This window comes from Lygodium microphyllum, unplaced genomic scaffold (genome assembly GCF_053477565.2).
Source record: "Lygodium microphyllum isolate KBCC unplaced genomic scaffold, Lygodium_microphyllum_v1.1.10 scaffold_76, whole genome shotgun sequence".
Lineage (NCBI taxonomy): Eukaryota > Viridiplantae > Streptophyta > Polypodiopsida > Schizaeales > Lygodiaceae > Lygodium > Lygodium microphyllum.
In genome coordinates, this window is record NW_028229559.1 from 392,281 (window position 1) to 413,227 (window position 20,947).

Consider the following 20,947-nt stretch of genomic DNA (forward strand, 5'->3'; position numbering starts at 1 on the left):
GTACTCAGATGTTTCTCCCACCATGTCGAAACTTTGTGGAGTAAGCTGATCGGCCCACTCTCGCTCCGTTCTCGGCGTAGGCTGCTGGTCTGGAGATTGAATCGGTGTTGATGTGTTCGAATTCATTTGAACGTACTGTTGTTTTTGCTTCTTGCAAAGAGCTTTCAGATCAAAGGCCTAGGTTTCTCAGAGAGTACTAGGCTCTGATACCATGTAAAGAAAAATACCCTAACACAAAAACATAAACAGAAACCGTACGACAAAGCACAGACTGATAAAAAGAACACAGTTAGGGTTAGGGTTAGAGTAACTTAGAGACAATGAACACAGTGAATAAATGAAATGATATGACTACTAATAATACGATGCTCATGCAGCAAACACACTATGCAGTGAGTGAATACTGAACCTCGAACTCCTGTATCTATAGGATTAGGGCAGGGGTAATGAGCTGGAGAGTGTATCGTACTCCGAACGGATCCCGAATCGTAGCAAGGCAGCCTCCGGATGTCAAACACCAGCAAACTCAGCAGTGAGAAGTTGGATCTGATGCAGACAGTAGTGAGGAGAGAGAAAAACTAAAAACGGAGCCTGTAGGAGAGAGAAAGACTAAAAATGCAGGCAAGACAGCTTGTAGGAGAGAGAGAGACTATAAACGGATCCTGCAGGAGAGAGAGAGTGAAAACGCAGGCAGGACAGCCTGCAAGAGAGAGAAAGACTAAAAACGGAGCGTGCAGGAGAGAGAAAGATTGAAAATGCAGGCAGGAGAGAGAAAACTGTCAGGGCAGCAGCTGGAGCTTGCAAACACAGCAGTTTGCTGGCGTGGCAGGCTGTACGACAGCAGTGCAAATGAATAGCAGTCAGTCGCCAGGCAGAAACAGCAGCAATCAGCGTGTGGAGGGCTGGAAACAGGCGCTAGATTGCAGTGAACAGTGATGGACAGCAAGGGTTGAGATGTCCTCTGTGACCAGGGTGTGGGCAGCAAGCTGGTAACACCTGAAACCTTCAAAAACGAGATTGTGAAAGAGTGGAGGGCTGGATGTCAATTTATAGAAAATTAGGGTTCTAGATCCTCTCCCACTTAACTTTCTCGATCCACTCCCCGTTTTAGGGTTTTGGCTAAAATAAGCCTAAAATAAGCATGTTTGGGGTTGTTTAAGTGGCTAAGTGCATTTCTTAGCACAACATTATCATCCGAGGGATCTTGAGGAGCCTGTGTTTATGTGCTATGAAGGGTGACATTGTACTACTGAGTTAACCAGGTTAATTGTGATGTATGTCTTGCTAGAAAGTCTAAAATTACTTTTATCTAGGTTGACAAATTATTTAGTCTGGCCTTTTCATGTAATTGGAAAGAGCCTTATTGAGTGGCATTTCTGAGCTAAAGGGATCCATTGTGACCCTCATATGGGTATGACACCCATCTTGGGGACCTCAAGAAAGAGGATAGGGGTTGGGAGTACCCATTATTGCAAAAGAGGATGTAACAGCTATTTTAGTTAGCATGCCTGAATAAAACTTTTGCACACAGTATCAAAACTTTCAGATTTACAATAAGCATTACACACATACACACACACAAAAGATTGTATGACCATGGAACAAAAAGCATGGTACCTTGAGCCCACTCAAATCCACCAAGGGCACTAGCTAATTTTATCAATTTATTCTATCCACTAGTTATGATGCATATCCCACTTAATGGAATATAGCCTACGAAAACGTTTCTGCCCAATATGGATTCTCCCCCAACAGTTTTTGCTTCATCTGCTAGCACCTTGAAAGTTCTCCTGGAGCAATTATGTCTATAGGGTTCTTACACAAGAGATATGCCAGAAAATGAATGTTAACTTTGGGTTCATGTTCTACCAATGTAATCTCAGTACCAGATTTTGCAGCTCTTCTTGCCATTACTAAATGCATTCTGCTTTTCTGTCAAATAGTGTGTACAGTCAGGCCTCAAGTGGACTATCACTATGATGTAATAATTGAGAGGCATAACAGACCTTTCACAGCAGAGTATGGAATATTATATCTCTGCAAGCACTAAATACAGTTTAGCCCCTTTAAGTGGATTGGAAAGCAGAAGCTTGCTATGTATAGCATAGAAAAAAATCACTCAAAATTTGTGTCTACATAAAAGTTGAAATGCTGACAAAGCTAGAGGCTTGGACAGGCTCAATACCCTCACCCTGGAGCTTTTTACTGAATCTGCACAACTATGCTCCTTATCAACAGTATTGCATAGGTTGGCATATTATGTCAAGGGCCTTGGGGTGAGGAAGCAATAGGGAAAATGCAATCTGGAGCTTCGTCTTTGCCACAGAGGATTCTGTTATGCTAAATACTGTACCATAGAGGTATTTTATTAGCTGGTCAATAAAGCTGGTTTTTGGGGCCATGGTTTCTTTACTCATCTAATGCCTTGGGATCTTTGCTTTTATCCAGCTACAGAATTCATGTGTGTTGCTTCAGTGCACTTCAAAGCATGTGCCAGTTCATTTCAATCTGCATGTGCACTCCTTGGCGACACTTCTATGCAGGGTAGTTGATTGTTCCAAAACAGGGATGTTACCCAGGGTAGGGATATCAGAGTTTGTCTGTCATGAGCACCCCTGTTCCTTCTTTCACTTATATTCAATTTAAACTTCCATGCCCCTTTCACATGAGTTCCTTTTGCACTGTTCTCAAGTGGATGCTACGAGTGCAAACAAAGTGGTCATTGCTCTTGGCAATGCAGAAGGAATTGGAAGCTGAAATGAAAGAAAGTTTGAAAGAGGAGCAGGAATCCTTACCTCAAAACAACACTATCCTCACTTTGCTTGTAAGGCATCTGTATTTTATGCCTAATAATGTTTGGGGAACGTTTTTAAGGAACTGGTTACATACAAGCACATAACCTGACAGTCTCAAATCCTTTTGTCGTTCTCATGACACATGATCTTATCTCAGCTAGTAGGTGATTATGTTTGTAGTTTTGTGCTTGTACTTCATGGTGAGTTTTCATCCCATTGGGGGTTTCCCCCATACTAATGTGAAGTAGTAAAAAACTAGTGTGTGTCAGGGGCTTTGTATAGTTTGCAATTCCATTGAGAGAGAATGTGACTCTTGTGCTGGTAGCAAAATTCAGATCAATTTGAGTTCTCCGCTTGAGCTGGCATGAAAATTTGTTTTCCCCAAATAAATGAAGGAGTTCTAATGTTGGTATCCTTAGCTCTTGACACTAGGTCATGTGGTGGACAAGTATACATATTACAGACTATGGGTACAGGGATAGGGCAAAAGGAATAAGGTGCAATGTGAAACTTCCATGAAATTGAAAAGTTTGCATCTTAGCATTGGGTTACATTGAAAGTTTCACCTAGCAAGTATTTCACTTAGGGAACTTAACTTATTAAGCAAGCCCTAAGCTTAACTTTGGTCCAATGGTCCAGTTAGCAGCTTACTTATGGTTAGTGATCAAGTAATTAATTGGCCCCTAATTAAAAACGTGATTTGATTAAGGGGCAGCTGATTATTCATTTAAAAACTTGATTTTCGCTATTTTGTGAGCGCTCTCTCTCTCTCTCTCTCTCTCTCTCTCTATCTCTCTCTCTTCTATTCTTGTATTTGAAGAGTTGTAGTAGCAAGAGGAGATACATGCTTGTTGGTATTTCACAATAAACAACAAGAGGAGAGTGTTTTGCAGCGATCCCAAGGTGCTAGACAACTTGGAATTAATTTCTTTCTTCTCCTTCTTTCTCTTGGGCTGTGCAAGCTCCTCTCTCTCTCTCTCTCTCTCTCTCTCTCGGGCAGATTATAATAAGGGTTTATTGTTTATAGTCGATTAATGGCTAGGGTTTGTAATAATTCAGTTATTTTGGGTGTGGAATCTCATATTGAAGACATTCCAAACGAAACCCCCAATTTTCCCTTGTTTCAGGTTGCCAAAATTTTGAAGAAGATTCAGGGAAAACATTAGGCCCAATTTTTTTTTCTACACATGCAGGTTGATTTCCAATCATTGGAAGCATTAGATTCCATATCCAATCTTAGGAAAAATGCATGTTATAGATTAGGGTTTATGGATGACATGTTTACTTGATAGTGAATTGAAGGTGCATTGGTTATGGGCAAAGCTCAAGATTGGATCGGTTTGGGACTACGATTTATGTGAATTTCTCATTGATTGCAATGTGACAACAGTGAGAGACCATGGATGCATTTTTAAATGTGATGTTGGTCAATATTGGAGTGAGAGACCGTGGATGCATATTAAATATAATGTTGGCAAACATTGGATTGGTTTGGGACCAAGATTCGTGCAAATTTCTCATCGATTGCAGTGTGTAGTAGTGAGAGACCACGAATGCATTTTTAAACATGATGTTGGTCAAAGTTGGAGTGATTTGCAGCCATGTATGCTTGAAGACATATTGGTTTGAGTATACTTGAGATAGATTTAAACCTTGTTGGTCAAGGTTGGTGAGAGCAATTGAGGACATATCAATTAGAGCGAATTTGGTCCATTGAAGAGCCATGCATGTGAGTTATGATTAGCAAAAAGAGTGCTGGTCTATGATGGCTACATTAATCACAAGGGCAAGTCACAAGTGGCTCATATAAAGGCTCATCTTTAAATTTTGTAAGGGGATGCTTGCCTTGAGGGCTAATTAGGTGTCATCTACTATGCAAGAGCACTCTAGCTCTCATATTCTTTACGTCATTTATTTTGTTTGTGGAATAGAATAGTGTGTGCTGTAACATACAAGGTAAGTAAGGGAATGAGCAGAAAACTATGCATGAGTCCTAGTTGCCTAGGGATGCCTTGTGTTTCATTTGCATTCTCTCTAGATCACCATGGATTTTGTTTGTTCATCTCTCCAAAAGAGTCATTGAGTTCGAGTTAGCTTGATGATTTTTGGCTTGTTTGTGTGTGGCTTCCAAATACGCCATTGAGTAATACTGGCAATGAGGTTCCATCTATGGTAGAGTCCTACAGACCATTTGTTTTGACAAAGTCTGAACTCTAAAATGACATTAGAGATGCTCCTCGTGGAGACAAATCAGTATAGTATCATTGACCCAAGGAACTGTTCACCAAGTCGCTATCTTTTGTCCCTGGGTGCCTTTTGGACATTATGTGTCCCTTTTCTTGGCATAGTTGATTGTATTGATCTTAGTGAAACATGGAAGCACAAAACCTACCAAAAGGGTAGGCCCTGCAAGCATTGGCCCAATTGATGAAGATTGTGGGTGCCATCCTTCACTCGCTGATTGTTGAGAAAAGGCCCCAAGTAATGCTGCCTAGGATCAATTATAAGCCCCTTTCCAAACCAATTGAGTTGGCTTGCACTTCCTGTTGGGAATAAATGCCTCGTGTCTTTTAAATGTGCTCGGGTGTGAACACACCCTTCGCACTTGTATTACACATATATATCTATCTAAAACCTAAAGGTACACACTCGTCATTGTACCTACATACGTGCTCACTCTCTACTCTGCTCTCACTCACTCTCTCTGTCTCTCATTGCGTGTAGCGACAGTCTCTGTCTCGATCTCTGTGCCTAATCGGTCCCTACAAACTGGTATCAAAGCGTAAGGTGCTGCAGACGATCGTCAGACTGAGACAGAAGACCAGCGTGGTGACGAGACAGCTCAAAGGCGAGCAGGAGAGTCACAGGCGTGAGCTGCAGGCATCGTGTTGCCAGTCACAAGCGACAGGGCTGGGCTCTAGCGAGGAGAGAGTGGCGGATTGGCGACCAGCTGACGGGTGTCTCCACAGACTTGACCTGTGGGTAGCGGGAGTAGCAGTTGACTGGAGCAGGCGCGCGACGGGCAGCAGCTGACGAACGCCAGTTGATGCACAGCGGACCGTATGTCTCCAGCGGGGCGGGACCAACAGGTGCTGATGAGCGCGATCAGCGGGCGGCAACTTGGCAGGCACGACAGGTCACAGATCTGAACAGCCTGTTGACCCGCAAATTTTCTCCTCTTGTTTTTTCCAAAAAACATTTGAGATTACTTTTACCTCCTCTCCTCCGAGCATTCGCGTGAGCAAGCACAATGTGCAGATTTGTGCAAAATTGAGTTAGAAATTTGGGGCTTTTCCCGAATTTGGGATCTCAACAAGGAATTGGACTATCTGACTCAGAAATTGCAAAGTCGGTGCACATTTGCTCAGGAATTTTGGGGCTTTTTCACATTTTAGTGAAATTCTTTCAATTTCACTGAAATTAGTGCACGCAGGACTTGGAAAAATTGGGGATTTGTCTAGATTTGGTGCTAGCAAGATGCAAAAGTGATATCTATCTTAGAAATTGCAGGAATTTGTGACATTTTGTCCCTGACATTTGGGGCTTTTAATGTACATGTGCAAATTGGGCTGAAATTTAACCGATTTCTCGACATTGATGCACATTGGACCCCGTGAAATTTGGGGCTTTTGCAGTTTGGGCAAAATTTGTGCAGCATTGGGCATTTTATGTACATGCAGGTTGAATTCCGCGCAATTTGGACATCAACACTTGGTAAAATTTGGGGGTTTTGCTGAAATTGCTCTATTTTGGTTAAATTGGCCTGTCCTGTGCATGACAGAGGAAATGCAGATGTGTGTTTGATGCTTTGAGCACAAAATTTTGGGGCTTTTGACTGTTCTTGTCAAATTTTATGCCCGTGGGAACATGTATAACAGAAATTGCAGCTGATATTTCGGGATTTCTCACATAATGTGATGCATATGCCCTTGGAACAGCTGTAATCAGTTGGTTAATGCTGTAGCACATCGTTCGGTGCTTCTGAAAATTTAATTACAGATCTGAAATCTGTGCTTCTACGTGGTCATTTATTGCTGATTGGTATTTGTTTGTACCTTGGTCACTTGGGTGACAGTTTGGGCCTGCATTTGCTGGTTTTTGGTCACGTTTGGGCTGAAAATCATGGCTGGCAGCAATGACAACAGCTGATGCACATAAAGAAGCTTGAAGGCGCACATAACTTTGCAGTTTGGCAAAAGCAGTGCTACAATATCTTGTTACAAAAGAAGCAGGCAAAGCCGATCAAAACCAAAGGGGCAAAGCCCGCGGACATGGATCAGGACGATTGGGATGAGTTAAATGAGCTTGCATGCTCAACCATAGACCTATTGATTTATGATGCCCTACTCTTCAACATTGAAGGTTTGGATTTTGCATATGCTATATGGACTAGATTGGAAGAACTGTATGCACAAAACAGTGCTGCAAGCAAAGTGTATTGGTTGAAAAAGCTTATGGATTTGCGTATGAAAGAGGGTACAACAATGTCTACTCACTTGAGTGAGTTTAACTCAAATTTCAGCCAGCTAGTTGCCTTGAAGTTCACGATTGATGAGGAATTTAAGACTACTTTTTTACTTTGCACTCTACCAGAGAGTTGGGATACATTCAGGATTGCTATGAGCAATTTTAAGGTAATCCTTTTATATGCTGATGTAGAGAGTGCCCTACTTATGAAAGAGATGAATCGGCAGAACAATGCATCTAGTAAGTTCTTTCAGTGCTTTGCATACTAGGGGCAGATCACAGCAAAAGGGCAAATATGATGGCAAGGGACACAGTAAATCATGTGGCAAAGATGTTGAATGCCATCATTGTGGCAAGAAGGGTCACTTTAAACGTGACTGCTACAAATGGAAGAAAGAGAAAGGAAAAGGCAAGAAGGCAGATGATAGCAAGGAAGAGAAGAAGGACAGTTAGCCTAAGAAGAGCAGTGTAAAAATTGAAGAGGTAAATGTAGTCACTCATGACAGTGACAGTGGAAGTGATGTACTCTTTGTCTCTTCACACCTTGGTGCACATGCTTTACTTGCAGATATAAATGATGACATGCATACCTGGATTCTTGATTCAGGTGCTTCCTTTCATTTCACCCCTCATCGTGAGTGGTTTTCCGCCTATACAAGGGGTCGACATGGTGTTGTCCATCTTGGGGACAACTATACATGTGAGATTGCAGGTATTGGCAGTGTGCAGTTACAATTTCAGCATGGCTCTGTCTTTACACTTTAGCATGTACAGCATGTACCTCAGCTCAATAAAAGCTTGATTAGCACAGGATAGCTAGATGATGATGGTTTTCATACCACCTTTGGTAATGGAAAATGGAAGATCTGTAAGGGATCTAGGGTTATTGCCAGAGGTTGCAAGAGTGATACTTTGTATCCACTTTATGTATCTAGTGTGCGTGACCATGTTGTTGTCGTGACCGAGCAGCCAAGTGTTTCTTTGTGGCATGGCCGGTTGGGACACACGAGTCATACAATAATGAAAGTGCTTTCTTGTTTGGGTTACCTGCCTTGTCTTCGTTATGCTGATTTTGAACATTGTAATCATTGTATTTATGGCAAACATGCACAGATGTCTCACAAAAAGTCTCTTGCTTTGAAATCTTCTCCTCTAGAGTCAGTACATTTGGATGTATGTCAAATGCCAGGATTATCTTTAGGGGGAAAGAAATATTTACCCTATTCGTAGCAAGGATGAAGTGCTTGACAAGTTTAAAAAATTCTTGGCATTGGTTGAAAATGAAACAAATAAGACACTTAAGTGTCTTCGCTCTGACAATGGTGGAGAATATGTGTCTAAGGCCTTTCAAGCATTTTGTGACAGCAAAGGGATAAAGAGGGAGCTCATTGCCCCTCAGAATCCGTCCCAAAATGGAGTTGCAGAGCGTATGAATCAGACCATACAGGATAAGGTCCGTACGATGCTGTCTCATGCTGCATTACCCCATGGGTTTTGGGCAAAGGCTGTTATGATAGCTGTTCACTTGATTAATCGATCACCAAACAGGTCTTTGGGGGGGGGGGGGGTGGAGTTTCCCAAGAAGCATGGTTGGCAAGCCACCTTCATATGCTCACGTGAAAGTGTTTGGCTGCGAGGCTTTTGTGCACATTCATAAAGAAAAACGCAGCAAAACTTGAGCCAAAGTCCTGTAAATGCATTTTCCCAGGATATGGTGACGAGGGCGAAATGGGGTATAGATTGTGGGATCCCGAGAAAAGGAAAGTAGTACGCAGCAATGATGTTATCTTTCGAGAAGATCGCATGCACAAACAGCCTGAAAAGACTGAGGAGGTCCGTAGGGTTGTATTCCGAGAAGAAATACCTTTTGGACAGCAAAATGTACCTGCTGTACAATGGCAAATACCTACTGTAAATGAACCTGTAAATGCAGGAAATGATCAGCCAGCTATTGCCCATGAAAATGAGCCATTACATGTGCAGGAATAGCCAGGACAGCAAGTTGTTAATGCTGATTTGTAGGGTGAAATGCCAGGACAGCATGCTGAAAATGGAAATTTGCAGGAACAGCCAGCAAACAATGACCATTGGGTTAGGAGATCGTCTAGGGCTACTAGACAACCTGACAGGTTTGTTCCTGGTGCAATTAATGTGGCTAATTATGTCATGTTGACAGACTGTGGTGAACCGTCTTGCTTTTAAGAAGCAATGGACAGACAGGAGAACAAGAAATGGCATAAAGCCATGTTATCAAAGATGGAATCTCTTGAAAAAAATGGCACTTGGGACTTGGTGCAGTTGCCTAAAGGACAGAAAACCCTTCCATGCAAATGGGTTTACAAGATGAAGGTCACTTCTAGTTCCTCACCAAAGTACAAAGCAAGATTGGTTGCAAAGGGATACAAGCAGGAGCATGGAATTGACTTTGATAAGATTTTCTCTCTTGTAGTCAAGATGACTACATTGAGAACCATTTTGGGCTTGGTTGCAGTTGAGGATATGGAGCTCATACAGATGGATGTAAAGACTGTGTTTTTACATAATGATCTGCATGAAGACATATATATGCAGTAGCCTAAAGGGTTTGTTGAACAAGGGAAGGAAAAAATGGTATGTAAACTCATAAGGAGTTTGTATGGGCTAAAACAAGTACCAAGAGAATGGTATCATAAGTTTGATACATTCATGCAGTCCCAAGGCTTTCATAGAAGTCAAGTGGATCACTGCTTATACACCAAGAAGGCAGCAGATGGCAGCCTGATTATCTTGGTTTTGTATGTTGATGACATGCTGATTGCTGGCAGGGATACTCATGCCTTGGATTCATTGAAGCAAAGTCTTCATGGCAGCTTTGACATGAAGGATCTTGGTGATGCAAATCACATTCTTGGCATGCGAATACTCAGAGATAGATCGAAAAGGCTTACTCTATCTATCTCAGTAGGAGTATATCTCCAAGGTTTTGTAGGGTTTCAATATGGAGGGGGAAAAAAAATTGGGGTTCCATTGCCTCCATATGTGAAACTCAGTGCAGAGGACAGCCCTACATTGGATGATGAGAAGGCTGAAATGGCCAAGATACCATATGCTTCAGCTGTTGGCAGTTTGATGTATGCTATGGTTGCTACAGGTCCTGACATTGCCTTTGCTGTGGGAGTGGTTAGCAAATACATGGCAACCCTTGGCAAGAAGCATTGGGATGCAGTGAAAGGTATTATGAAATACCTCAAAGGCACAAAGGAGTTGTGCATCTGCTTTGGAAAGCAGAAGGCATCTATCATTGGCTTTACCGATGCAGACTATGTTGGTCATGTGGATTGCAAAAAGTCCACTTCTGGGTATGTGTTTACTTTCACAGGAGGAGCAGTCTCTTGGATCTCCAGGTTACAAAAGTGTGTTGCATTGTCTACTACAGAGGTAGAGTATGTGGCTGCCACTGAGGGAGACAGTGCTTCATTGTCCCTGCTACTGACTGTGAGCCTATCATGTGCAGTGACCATAGGGAGACCTTTCTCATTGCTAATTGCTCCATATGCAATTCTAGAAGGCACTCTTATAAGAAGTAGTGAGGGGGGCAAGCCACTCCTTTGGGATAGCACCATCAATCACTTGACTACAAGCTACCACCATTCTCATGCCTCCTATTACTTGCACAAGAACTGCCTCATATTTTAATTGGAAGGTGCCCCTTTAACCTCTCATAGAACAGGCAGGGTCAGATTCCTAAGCTGGTCTTTTGCTCACCTGGCTGCTGGACAAAGACCACAAGCTGCTGGCCATCTTTGTCCTTGACTTACCGAATCTGATAATTGGTTTTCTATCAGTCTCCTCCTGGCATTTCAGGGAGTCAGGACTCCTGCACGAGCACCTTGTACAATTGCTGTGGAGGAGAGCAATTTGCTCCTGATTGAACAACTCTTACTAATCTAAAGATACACTTGCAAGGGGCGTCCACCTCGGCACAAACAGGTGTCATCGATCAATTATGGGAACTCTCTAGCTCCATGCCTATGAGTAAGCTGTGTACCGAGTCTTAGTTTTATTATTTATGTTTGCAATTTTAGGTGTCTACTGCCCATTGGTCGACTGAAGGCCAGTTCCACAGAAAAGGAAAAAGTGATAGCCCCACTTGAAATATTACTTGGTGTTATCATTAATACTTGGATGCTTTATGTAATTTTGATGGATAATACACACATTTTTGCTGCTTTTATTCTCTTTCCAGATGCAGTATTGCAATCAGTTAGTTGTGTTTTTCTTGAATGTTACTGTGTTCGGTTGACATATACGTGATAATTGCAGATCAAAGAATAACATTGGAGTCAATTACGGTCTATCCAATCAAGTCTTGTGGTGGATTCAATGTTGATTCTTGGCCTCTTGGTGATTGTGGTATGGTAAATAAGGCCCTCAGAATATTGTGTATCCTTTCAGTCTTGAAGACACTCACTAGGTTACTTGAAAGTATTCCTTGTAGGGCTGTTCTTAGTTTATAATATATGACATAAGGTAAAGATTTATTGAGATAGTACATGATAGCAGGCCTTCTATATGACCGTGAATGGCTTCTAATAACACCAGCAGGCGATCCACTGACACAGAAAAAGGTGATGCTTCACTTTCTGCTTTCATATTGATCCTAACTATAATATACTTGCACATTAGTCATCATTTCCTATTGATGTTCTATTATTGCACTGTTTGTTGGTCAACTAATTTATCATACTTACACATATTCTCAATTCTTGGCCAGCATCCAGTGATGTGCATGATAGGCACTTATATCGACCTCTCGGAAAATAAGCTTTTTGTAATCTCTGCCAACATGGAAAGGAAATTGATTATTCCTCTTGAGGAAAGATGTGTGGTTGATGCAGGATTCGGATTGTGTGGGGGAAGGTAGGTTCCTTTGGTTCTCTCTCTCTCTCTCTCTCTCTCTCTCTCTCTCTCTCTTTGTGAATGCCACCTAGGAGGTTATAGATGTGGCAAAAAAGAACAAAAGAATGCATGGCAACCAAGTGGAAGTTATGAATGCCACCCTAGAAGAAGAGGCAAAAAGACGAGTATGTGCACTCCACATAAGAGTGGTTAGACTAGATGAGAAAAGCTCACCAATTGAAGATGCTACAGCTCTTGCCACCAAAATTGGAGCTATAGATGTACCCATCATTGGGCTTGGCGAGTTGGGAAAGATGACACAAAAACAAAAGTTCTCATGCTAAAGTTTGGAGACTCATAAAAGAAGAGAGCCGTCCTCTCCAAGAGGATTGCTCTCAAAGGAGAAAAGATCTATCTAGACGAAGATCTTACCTCATCCCAGATAGTCCATAGGAGGGAAAACATGCCACTTTTCTAAAGGCACGAAAAGCAGATAAATGGGCTGTCTACAAAGATGGAAGAGTCATCATCACGGAGAAAAGGACAGCATGACGGTGCATGGCCTATGAGACCTTTAAGTTCACACTATGGAATTGCAATGGCTCTTTTAAGACAAATGCAAGTTATTTTGAGGATACTTTCAAAGAGATAGACATTGCTATGTATATTGAGAGACACTAGTGTAAAGACAGCCGTCTACCTGATGTATGTAGAAATGCATGGGAAAGACTAAAGCACATATCGCCCTTAGCCTAGGAGGCCTTGAGAGACAAGGGGATCAAGAGGTATGGCAATTCTATTTAGAGAAGAGCTTCAAGATAAAATCCAAGTGATACATAGAGATGCAGAGGCAAGACACGTGGATCTGGTTACGTACAAATAGAACTTGAGACATACATTGCTATATGCTACTTTCCTCCTACATACTCTAAGCCCCTACAAAGGCATCCCTGTATACACCACTATATGAGGATATAATGAGATTTATGAGCATTGGGGATGTTTTAGTAGCAGCAGACTTTAATACACACACATGAAGCGACCAATCTTCTGTCTTTGACACTAGAAATGATATGTTCAGAGATATTGCATTAGATAAAGTGGGATTAGCTAGATCAGCCCAAAATATAGAGAGAATACACACCTACTGGTATTGGAAAGTGCACATGGTTTGGCCATCCTTAATGGGTTGCCACAGTGGCCAGGATCTAATGGTTTCACATGCTGGAATAACAAAAGCACACTGGACTACTTGATTGGATTGCCCAACTTGCTACTTAACATAAAAAGCTTTGAAATATGAGACAACAGACCAATTGGATTAGCAGCAGACCATGCTATTCTAGCTTTCATAATGCAATATGGGCATATACATGAGGCATAGTTACACATACCAAAATTACCACTTTATGATTTTGTGGAAGCGACTTCACACATATACATCACTGGTATGCGAGATGCATTAAGGGAGGTAGACCTACAGGCCTCTCTAGATGAGTTTACAGGATAACTGGTCGAGATAATACATACTTCAGCAGCCTATGATTTCCCGCAAACTACATCATTAGATAAGCCTCCATGAGATAATGGCCCACAGAATGGCGGGTATGATGACGAATGTAGAGAGACACACGAGCACGTTTTCAGCAAGAGATGGCACTTGGCATATGTACACACAAGCATGCTTGGATTCTCTTTAAACGATTGGTACATGTGGAATGCCATATGGAACCATGATGGTTTAGTAGAAGAGCACTTCACACATGCTTGTGATATCTTGTCACCAGTGCTGACTTACATCTTTAATAGGGCAATCTTTGAGGGATTTCCAACCAATTGGTCAGACCATACTATTGTGCCACTCTTTAAGAGTGGAGACCCCGTGCTACTTAGTAACTATAAACCATCATGATTGGACACATGCTGGCCAAAATATATGGCTCTATTGTGGAACAAGCATTGAGTGGATGGTTCGAGATGCATGGCCTGAGATCAAAAGGTCAGGTTGGCTTCAGGAGGGAATATACAACTCTAGACCATATCTTTATATTAAGGGCAATCATTGAAGAAGGCAAGATATTTAAGAAAAAGATCTATTGCTTTTTTGTGGACTTTTGCAAGGCCTTTGACACAGTGCCACGAGCTAGACTCATGAGAAGAATGCAAAACATTGATGTGCTTGTAGAAATACAGTGGAGTATCTATGGCTTGTATGTGACAGTGTGATAGGTAGAGTTTGGACACTTGAGGATGAAATTTGAGAATATGTGGACAGAATTGGTGGGGCTAGAGCTAACAAAGTTGGAGTGTTGATACCACTGTTGCTTTATGCAAATGATATTATAATTATATCTGACTCACCTAAGGGACTAAATAGACACTTGGATGCATGATCAACTTTTTGCAAAGATATAGACCTTAAAGTGAACCTTGGGAAAACTAATGTTATGGTATTTAACACTTCAATTGCTTGGGTGGTGAGAGCTGAGTACCAATTTACTTTTAATGGAGAGCCAATGGAGATGGTCAGGCAATATGTTTATTTGGGGGTCACATTGAAGGGACCACAATTCTCTTGGAGAGAGACATTAGAGACTCGTTTGGCAAAGCATATGGAGCCTTAGGTGCATCGGAGAGGCAATGTGCTCACATATAGTTTCATGAATCTCACACCAAATTGCATCTTTTTGACACCCTATGTATACCCACACTCCTATATGGGGCAGCTATTTGGGGTCTGAGTCTCTTCCACATGAGGAGATAGCCTTTGGGAGACCAGGATGGACCAAAGAAGGAATACTATGATGGGTGGGAGCATATGGAAAGACCATTGGCCACGATGATCTCATGTATGATATGAGCGAAGAGCTCGATCCCACATGAGATTATCAGAGCCGAGTTGGGAGCATCATCTATGGTGGTTGAGGCCTTGGATCAAGCAGTGACTTTCATACATAGACTATGTGAGTTTTCCCAAGATAGATACCCACAGGTAGCCCTGGCCTCTTCTAGACGGCTAGGCGTAGATGGTGATAGACATTGTTGGTATGCTTAGATGAGTACATGGATGAGTTTACATGGGTTGCATATTGACAGACTACCCCCCTTTGACTATAGCGTGGTTTTCCTACACTTGACCTAAGCCGATCAAAGTTGAACCATGTGACCAGACATATTGAGGTTAGATACGGAGAAGACTTGGATCCCGACTCCCCTCTCCTCGTGGCAGAAGGATGGCACACTACCAGACCCACTTTCTTAAGGTATTTGAGAATGGTTTCGTCACCCAACCCAGATACATGGATACACAGTTGCCTCGTGGATTGTGCACAATTATTGGTCAGATCCGCACCTCATCCCACCACCTGAGGATTGAGATAGGTAGATGGGAGGGCATACAAACAGAGGGACGCATATGCCCACTATGTGACAGAGAGCCAGAGACAAAGTAACACTACATCTATTGATGCATGGTATATTATGATATACGAGGCAGATACCATTGTTTGTTTCAAGAGGGTTTTGGACCTTTGAGATGAATCATGCAGTTTGAGGATCATAGATGTTGGGGTTTCTTCCCCTTGGAGCTCTAGAGGTGCAGAGTAGCTCTTCTATGGAGGAGGCCCCCATAGCTCCACTCACATAGACAGAGAGCGGTCACTAACTTTTTCAGTGCTACATGACCAAGTATGGCACATACCACTACTACTTCCACAGCCTATAGGAGTACATCATCATTGGACCTCGTCTTCTATAAGTGTCCCTTTGGATAGAGCAGTGGCACTCAGCTGGTCTATGTGTCCACGTCCACCTGGACGAAGGCCTAGACATCCACACCATAGAAAAATTAGAGCTATCATTGAGCACCACTGGAGACAGATGCCGAGATGCCTCAGCCATGCAAAGATACATCTCCTTAGAGGAGAGACATCTCTGTTGAAATGCATGGATTTGAGCATGGCTATGGCAGCTTGAAGGTATTGAGTGAACTCATGAAGACATAGAGTTGAAGGTAGAATGCCACACAAGTGAATTAGGTTCCAAGATTGAGACTTGGACTCATAAACATAGTCTTGTGTGGTTGGACAATGGCTCATCATGCACTTAAGTGAAAGGACAAAAGTACCATCATATTGCATTGAAAATGAGAGGCAAGTACAATGCTTCATAGTTTGAGGGTAGGTGGTATTTTCCTGCTTTGTGCATATGGGATTCTGGATAACTTGCATGTCCTTTACCCAGACTGCTCCTCAAAGAGGCTATACTAGGTGTGATTGCCTAAATCTCAACAATCTCATTGATGGAGAGTTTCCTTTTTCCACTTTTGCTTTTAGATCATCTACATGTTTCTTTTTATAGGACACTGTTTCACTTTTCAGTCTTATAGGAATGTTTTTTATATTTTCTCATTCCAAGTGAGAGATGCACCTTCATTGTGTGTATTGCTCTGGTTTCATAGGCACCACATTGGCCTTTTAGAGATAGTAATATACTCTTTCTTTCTTTCTTTCTTTCTCATGTCTGGACTTCTTGCATATGCATTGTACTTCTGTAGATTTCCTTTCTTTACATGTTAATGATCTGAATTTTTGTGTCACAGATCCACAGGTAAGAAGTATGGAAAGGATGTCGAAGACTGGTTTACGCAGGCTCTAGGTACATGCTGTACGTTGGTGAGAAGGGAGCCGAGAAGCAGAGAAATGAGCTTGAGAAACTCTCGTGACTCAAAAATTTGTAGTGTCTCGAGGGAATTGAGTTTCGCTAATGAAGGTCAATTTTTGTTGGTTTCCAAAGAAAGTATTGAGGATCTCAACAAGCGGGCATATTCATACAGTCAATTGAAATACAAAAGTACCCAATATCCATGTAAGCTTGGACTTGTGAGTGCTCATATGAGGAAATCAAGTGCATACTTTTAAATCAGTGTTTTGCTTTCCTAGAAAAGAAAATCTATTAAGTATACGGTAGCTGAATGATCAAAGTAAATAATGCAACATACAAACAAGATGTCCAGATTATGGAAAGAGTAGGGTAGGCAAGGAAGCATCCCCCAGGCTGGATGCCCTTAAGGAGGGATGCCTTGTAGAAAGGGTCTGAAAAAGAAAGCCAATCAAGGGGGCTGTAGTGCCAAATCATATGATGCCTTCATTGTCTGCATCTTAGATAGGTAGGAAAGCATCTCTGCTCCTCTGTAAGCAATCTTTTTGTCTTCTCTACCATCTACCTCTCAGAGTATGTATATTCTCTGCTCACATGTGGGACAGCATCCCTGAGCCTCCAAGTGGTCTACTGATCTATGGCCCGTCTGCATCTATCTTGAATCTCTGTCCATATGTGAGACAGTATGTCCATGGCTGAAGTGGTCTGTTGGTCTACGCATGTCTGCATCTAGCTCACAGGATAAACCAATTTTTAATACTGGCACTCATCTCCCCTCTATCAAAATGTCCTGCTGTTCACGATGAAAAGCAGGCATCTCAATAGTTTCTATCTTTCAACTTGTAAGGCAATAGGAGATACTCCATTCTATATTCTTTTAGCCAAGCTGGACCTCTGTATGTGACCAGACTATGACGTCCCAATTCACAAGGTGCTCGACATCCCTACAAATATCAAGAGTGCTTTATATCAAAATGGTTAATCTCCTATATTTTTCCTCTTGTTTAAGTTGATGGGCATACGATCCTTGTAGAGGGATTGGGTAAAAGAATTATCTTTGTGGATGTTTGATTGCTCAAGATATGTGTTTTCTTCCCACTGGATTCATTGTTCACACAACCTTCATATTTATGATGTATTCAGCTGCTCTTTACAGGCACTTCTTTGTACTTTGTTTTTGACTTAGGGAAATTGCTCTAATGTGTCGTTGATAGAAGTTTCTTCTCTAGAAAAAGAAAAGAAAGTGTTTCCCTTTTATCCTTGTTGACCCAGTGTTTCGAAGTATTTGAGTCTCTTCAAATACATGAAACCACCTAATTTTAATGGAGTGAAAAGATAGAAACAAAGACACAATTCACATTTCCTTATGCATGATGTATACATATGCATATACTACTATCAACCAATTCAGTTTATAGAAATGACCTACCCTAGATTGCAAATGTGGATCATTGGATGGACTACAACAAATAAGGATTTTACTCTCATGCAATATGAGACTGCAGGATACGGTATCTACTCCCTTAATATTCGTCCTTATAAAGATTACCTTATCTTCACCCCATGTACAAGAAACGGGTGTCATAAAGACACCAAAAGAATCAACATCCAACCACAAAACCACAACTAGTTCAAAGCTCAGGCCAAAACCCAAAAAGCGAGCACCAAAAATGCTTTTGCTACCCTCTACAACATAATCACATCCAATGCTGCCATGGCAAGGACTCAAATCTAGGAGATAGAAATGGCTAGGGAATGATTGGATAACATCAAACATGTAAATTGCTTCACCACACAAAATGTGGAAGGGAGATCTTTGAGAAGCACGTTCCAAAAAAAGGTAGCTTAGAGGCTTAAACTAGAGCTCATAATTGTTGAGGGTGTTGGTTCAAGTCTTGCTAGGTGCATCATTTGGTTAAACACCTATGTTTACAAGGAGTATTTTGTTGAGCTAAAAATGCATTAGCTTTACTTAAACAGCCCCAAAACATGCTTAATTAATGAAAAAACCTTGTTTATTTAAAAGAAACGCGACCCTAGACAATTTCTGTGTCCCATAAGCACAAACCCACTTGGGAGGGCCCAAACTTTCTATAAATATGTATTTTTCCCTCCAGTCAGCTATTCATCTCATTTTTGTAGATTTTAGGTGTTTCAGCTTGCTACCCACATCCCGTTCGTGGAGGATATCTTAGCCGAAGTTGTCCATTGATGTCTCCATCAATTGGCGCCTGATTTTGAGTCCTCTTTACATAGTTTGGAGTTGATTCCAGTCAAGCGACTGCTGTTCCTGTGCAAACTTGTCGCCATATGGGCTATCACGTCATCATAGTCTTGTAGTCTGCGTTTTTAGTCTTTCTCTCACCTGTTGCGTGCGTTTTTAGTCTTTCTCTCTCCTGCAAGCTATCCTGCTTGCGTTTTTAGCCTTTCTCTCTCTCTTGCAGTATGCGTTTTTAGTCTTTCTTTCTCTTGGAAGCTGTCTTGCTTGCGTTTTTAGTCTTTCTATCACCTGTTGCTTGCATCTCTAGTCTTTTTCTCTCCTCACTGCTGTCTGTATCAGATCCAACTTTTCATTGTTGCGTTTGCTGGTGTTCGACATCCGGAGGCTGCCTTGCTGCGATTCGGGATTCGTTCAGAGTACAACACACTCTCCAACTCATTACCCATGCCCTGATCCTCGAGATACAGGAGTTCGAGGTACAGTATTCATTTACTGCATAGTGTGTTTGCTGCATGAGCATTGTATATTCAATAGTCATATCACTTCATTCATTCATTATGTTCATTGTCTTTGAGTTATCCTAACTGTGTTTTTTTATCAGTCTATGCTTTGTCGTACAGTTTCTATTTATGTTTCTGTGTCAGGGTATTTCTTTACATGGTATCAGAGCCTAGTATTCTTTGAGAAACCTAGGCCTTTGATCTCAAAGCTCTACACAAGAAGGAAGATCAACAGTAGGTTCAAATGACTTCGAATACAATAACACCAATTCAGTCTCCAAAACCAACTATGCCGAGAACCGTGTGAGAGTGGGCCGATCAGCTTGCTCCACAAAGTTTTGACATGGTGGAAGACACTTTTGATTATATGGAAGAAAAGCTAGGCAAGTTGATCTTTGAAGAATACAAACTGATCATAGCTTATAGATGAAAGAAAATTGAGGAGCTCGATCGAAGGATTGCCCTTTAAGAAAAGCTTCTAAATGAAGGTATGTATGAATTTCTCTCTTCAGATGTTATGCGTAAATTTGATGATTTTGCAGGGCCGTCGAGGCCTCCAATAGGGATGGGCCCTTCTCTTGGAGAACAAGACCCGGAGTATGTTCCTTTCTTTCATCCTCTTCTATCCACTCTAGTGGAAGGTACTTTAGATTCGTCTTTTGTTTCTTTTTCTTTTACCTCTTCTGCTTTGTAATATTCTGGTAGAGATCATGTGGAAGAAAGAGTCCAGTCTGTTGACTACGGAAAAGGTCCTCTTGAGGACCAATTCTTGTATGTTAACATACCTCGTGGAGATTATAAGAAAAAGCCAGGTACCTTTTCTTCTAATCTTCATTCTTTTCCGTCTACTTCACAAAATCAGAATGAATTTGGTGTTTCTTTTTCTTCATTGCATGGTGCATCATCATCTTCACATTTTCATTTCCAATCGTTAAATGATAAAAATGAACAAAATGCATCTGCATCTCACACAACACATTTTCAAAACCCACCTATTCCACCACATTCTTTCATTGCTTCTTTACTTCCATTCACATCATTTCCATTTGCATTTTAGACACCTCATGTCGCACCGCACATCACACTGGGGGGTTATGGAAACATAGGCACATTCTTTAGGACCTCATCCTTCTCTCAGCTGGGTGGTGTTCCATCTACTTCACACATTTTTGCAATCATTGCAGCCTAGGTATCCCTCCTAGTCTCTCCCGAGTGTGGATTAGTTGACTCCGCAGTTTGCCTCTATGGGTTTACCTAGTGGACCTTTTGGTCATACTGTTGTGTCCTAGCCTCACTTTGGACAGGGCTTTCGTGTTTCAATGCCTCCACTTAAACCGGCACCCTATGGGAACATTCATGTTCCAGTGTCTTTGCCTCAATCGACACTCATTGGATACTCACAACCTACTTTTGCATACCCACCTCCA

At 41.7% G+C, this 20,947-nt stretch overlaps 1 protein-coding gene across 3 annotated transcripts in view; it reads left to right on the top strand.

Moving 5' to 3' along the window:
- LOC148008705 (molybdenum cofactor sulfurase-like) overlaps window positions 1-20,947 on the top strand; it is a 101,259-nt gene that overhangs the window by 42,757 nt on the left and 37,555 nt on the right. Inside the window, exons 17-20 of one of the 3 annotated variants that reach the window (XM_087674046.1) lie at window positions 11,565-11,654; window positions 11,805-11,869; window positions 12,016-12,161; window positions 16,741-17,006. In XM_087674046.1, coding sequence (XP_087530172.1) covers window positions 11,565-11,654; window positions 11,805-11,869; window positions 12,016-12,161; window positions 16,741-17,006 — 567 coding nt within the window. Of the gene's footprint in view, window positions 1-11,564; window positions 11,655-11,801; window positions 11,870-12,015; window positions 12,162-16,740; window positions 17,007-20,947 lie in introns of those variants that run through there. The other 2 variants (XM_087674047.1, XM_087674048.1) reach the window with 2 other exon arrangements.